Source organism: Papilio polytes, unplaced genomic scaffold (assembly GCF_000836215.1).
Source record: "Papilio polytes unplaced genomic scaffold, Ppol_1.0 DF822622.1, whole genome shotgun sequence".
NCBI lineage: Eukaryota > Metazoa > Arthropoda > Insecta > Lepidoptera > Papilionidae > Papilio > Papilio polytes.
In genome coordinates this window covers 2,274,047-2,275,650 of record NW_013526582.1, presented here as the reverse complement: position 1 = coordinate 2,275,650, position 1,604 = coordinate 2,274,047, and the positions used below count along the sequence as shown (strand labels likewise).

General features: G+C 37.3%; 1 protein-coding gene across 1 annotated transcript in view; it reads right to left on the bottom strand.

The window, feature by feature from the left end:
* LOC106105866 (aminopeptidase N-like) overlaps window positions 1-1,604 on the bottom strand; it is a gene marked incomplete at its 5' end in the record, with an annotated part of 17,820 nt that overhangs the window by 4,265 nt on the left and 11,951 nt on the right. Inside the window, 3 exons of the mRNA XM_013286322.1 lie at window positions 233-409; window positions 855-934; window positions 1,488-1,599. Of these exons, the coding sequence (XP_013141776.1) occupies window positions 233-409; window positions 855-934; window positions 1,488-1,599 (369 nt within the window). The remainder of the gene's footprint in view (window positions 1-232; window positions 410-854; window positions 935-1,487; window positions 1,600-1,604) is intronic.

The following is a 1,604-nucleotide window of genomic DNA, read 5'->3' as shown; positions in this document are numbered from 1 at the left end:
TTCCATTGACTATCATACGTAACGCCTTATTATTTTAAAAAACTTTAACCCTTAGTAATTGACGGTAATTCAAAGTAACTTAAAAAGTAATGTCACAACATAGAATTACGCCTAGCACAGTTGTAACTGTAACTGCCCCACTATATAGTCGTGTTCAACAATTAGTCTAGCGTCAACTGGCCTGCGCTAATATCCAACTGTATTAGCCAAGTGTGGACTAGGTATTAAATCAAAAAGTTACAGAGTAAATCGTTAATGAAATAAGTAAATAATATAAATAGTGTGTGGGGTGAACTGACGGGTTGTTCTCGTCGGGGTTGGGGGAGTCCATCCAGCGCTGGAAGAGCGCGATGGCGTTCTCCTCGCAGCCCGGCACCTTCATGCGGCACGCCCAGCTGCTCGTCGTCACCTGCACATGTATGGAGGTTCTACATACATACAAACTTTACACCTATGTATATTATCTTACTAATATAAATACGAGACTTTAGTTGGATGTTTGTTAGAGTTATCCTAAACTGCTGAGTCGCGGACGAAAGCTATTATACAATAATTTTGAATAATATTTTTTTTTAATAAAAAGTCCTCACTAAAGGCTATATCTTTTCATATGATTCATTTTTACTTAGATGATGAATAAATAAGCAAAAAATGTCATGAGAGAAAGGGACAATAATACAAGCCAAGATCAACAAGAATCAATATTGCCAAGGTAAGTTATTATCCAATGGCAAAGGCGTTGTTATTTGTGCATTTAAATTGGCATTTGCAAATGATATACGAGCGGAAACTAGTGATTTAATAAGAGAAAACTGAAAAGATATCATCACAAAATACCAATTTTATGTTCTTACCTGCATCTTGACGCTGATGAGGTCATCTTCATTGAGGATCCTGCCGGTGGACAGACCTCCAGAGCGGGTATACGTCTCACCTGGTAATAATACAATACACACTACACAAAGAAAAAACATCCGACTACCCTACTAAAATATACCCTAAATTACCCTATTAAAACTATCTAAATATCAACCAAAATCCACAATCCTCGGTCCACACTTAGCCAGTTGGCCAGTAACGATCAATAACTGGACTGTAAATTAACTGGCATAGTGTGAACGCTAACACCTATAAGTCTATATTGACTTTGACTGGTTGTCTCAACTAACCAACTGGTCAAGTGTAAACCACGCATAAAATTTGTTCATTTATACTAATATTATTAAGGGAAAGGTTTGTATTTTTCTATTTTTTGTATTTTTGTATGTATTGCAATAAGTCAAAAACTATTGGACCATTTTCTAAAATTCTTGCACCATTAAAAAGCTAGGTTATTATCGAGTTTCTCGCGGTAAAAGTCACGAGCAACAACTAGTATTTGATAATATATTGGGCATTTAGAAATTCAAGTACAATTCGTTACAAGAAAGAGGGGGAAGATCTTATCGGAAAAAGAAACGATTCGATATAAAACGAAGAGAACTTACCAATAAGCCGTCTAACAAACTTCTGGAAGGCGCCATAGTCTGGTGTGCGCTTCAGAACATTCTCGATCTTCGCGAGCGCGCGCAGCCCCGTCGACAGCGGCAGATAGTCTGTCTCTT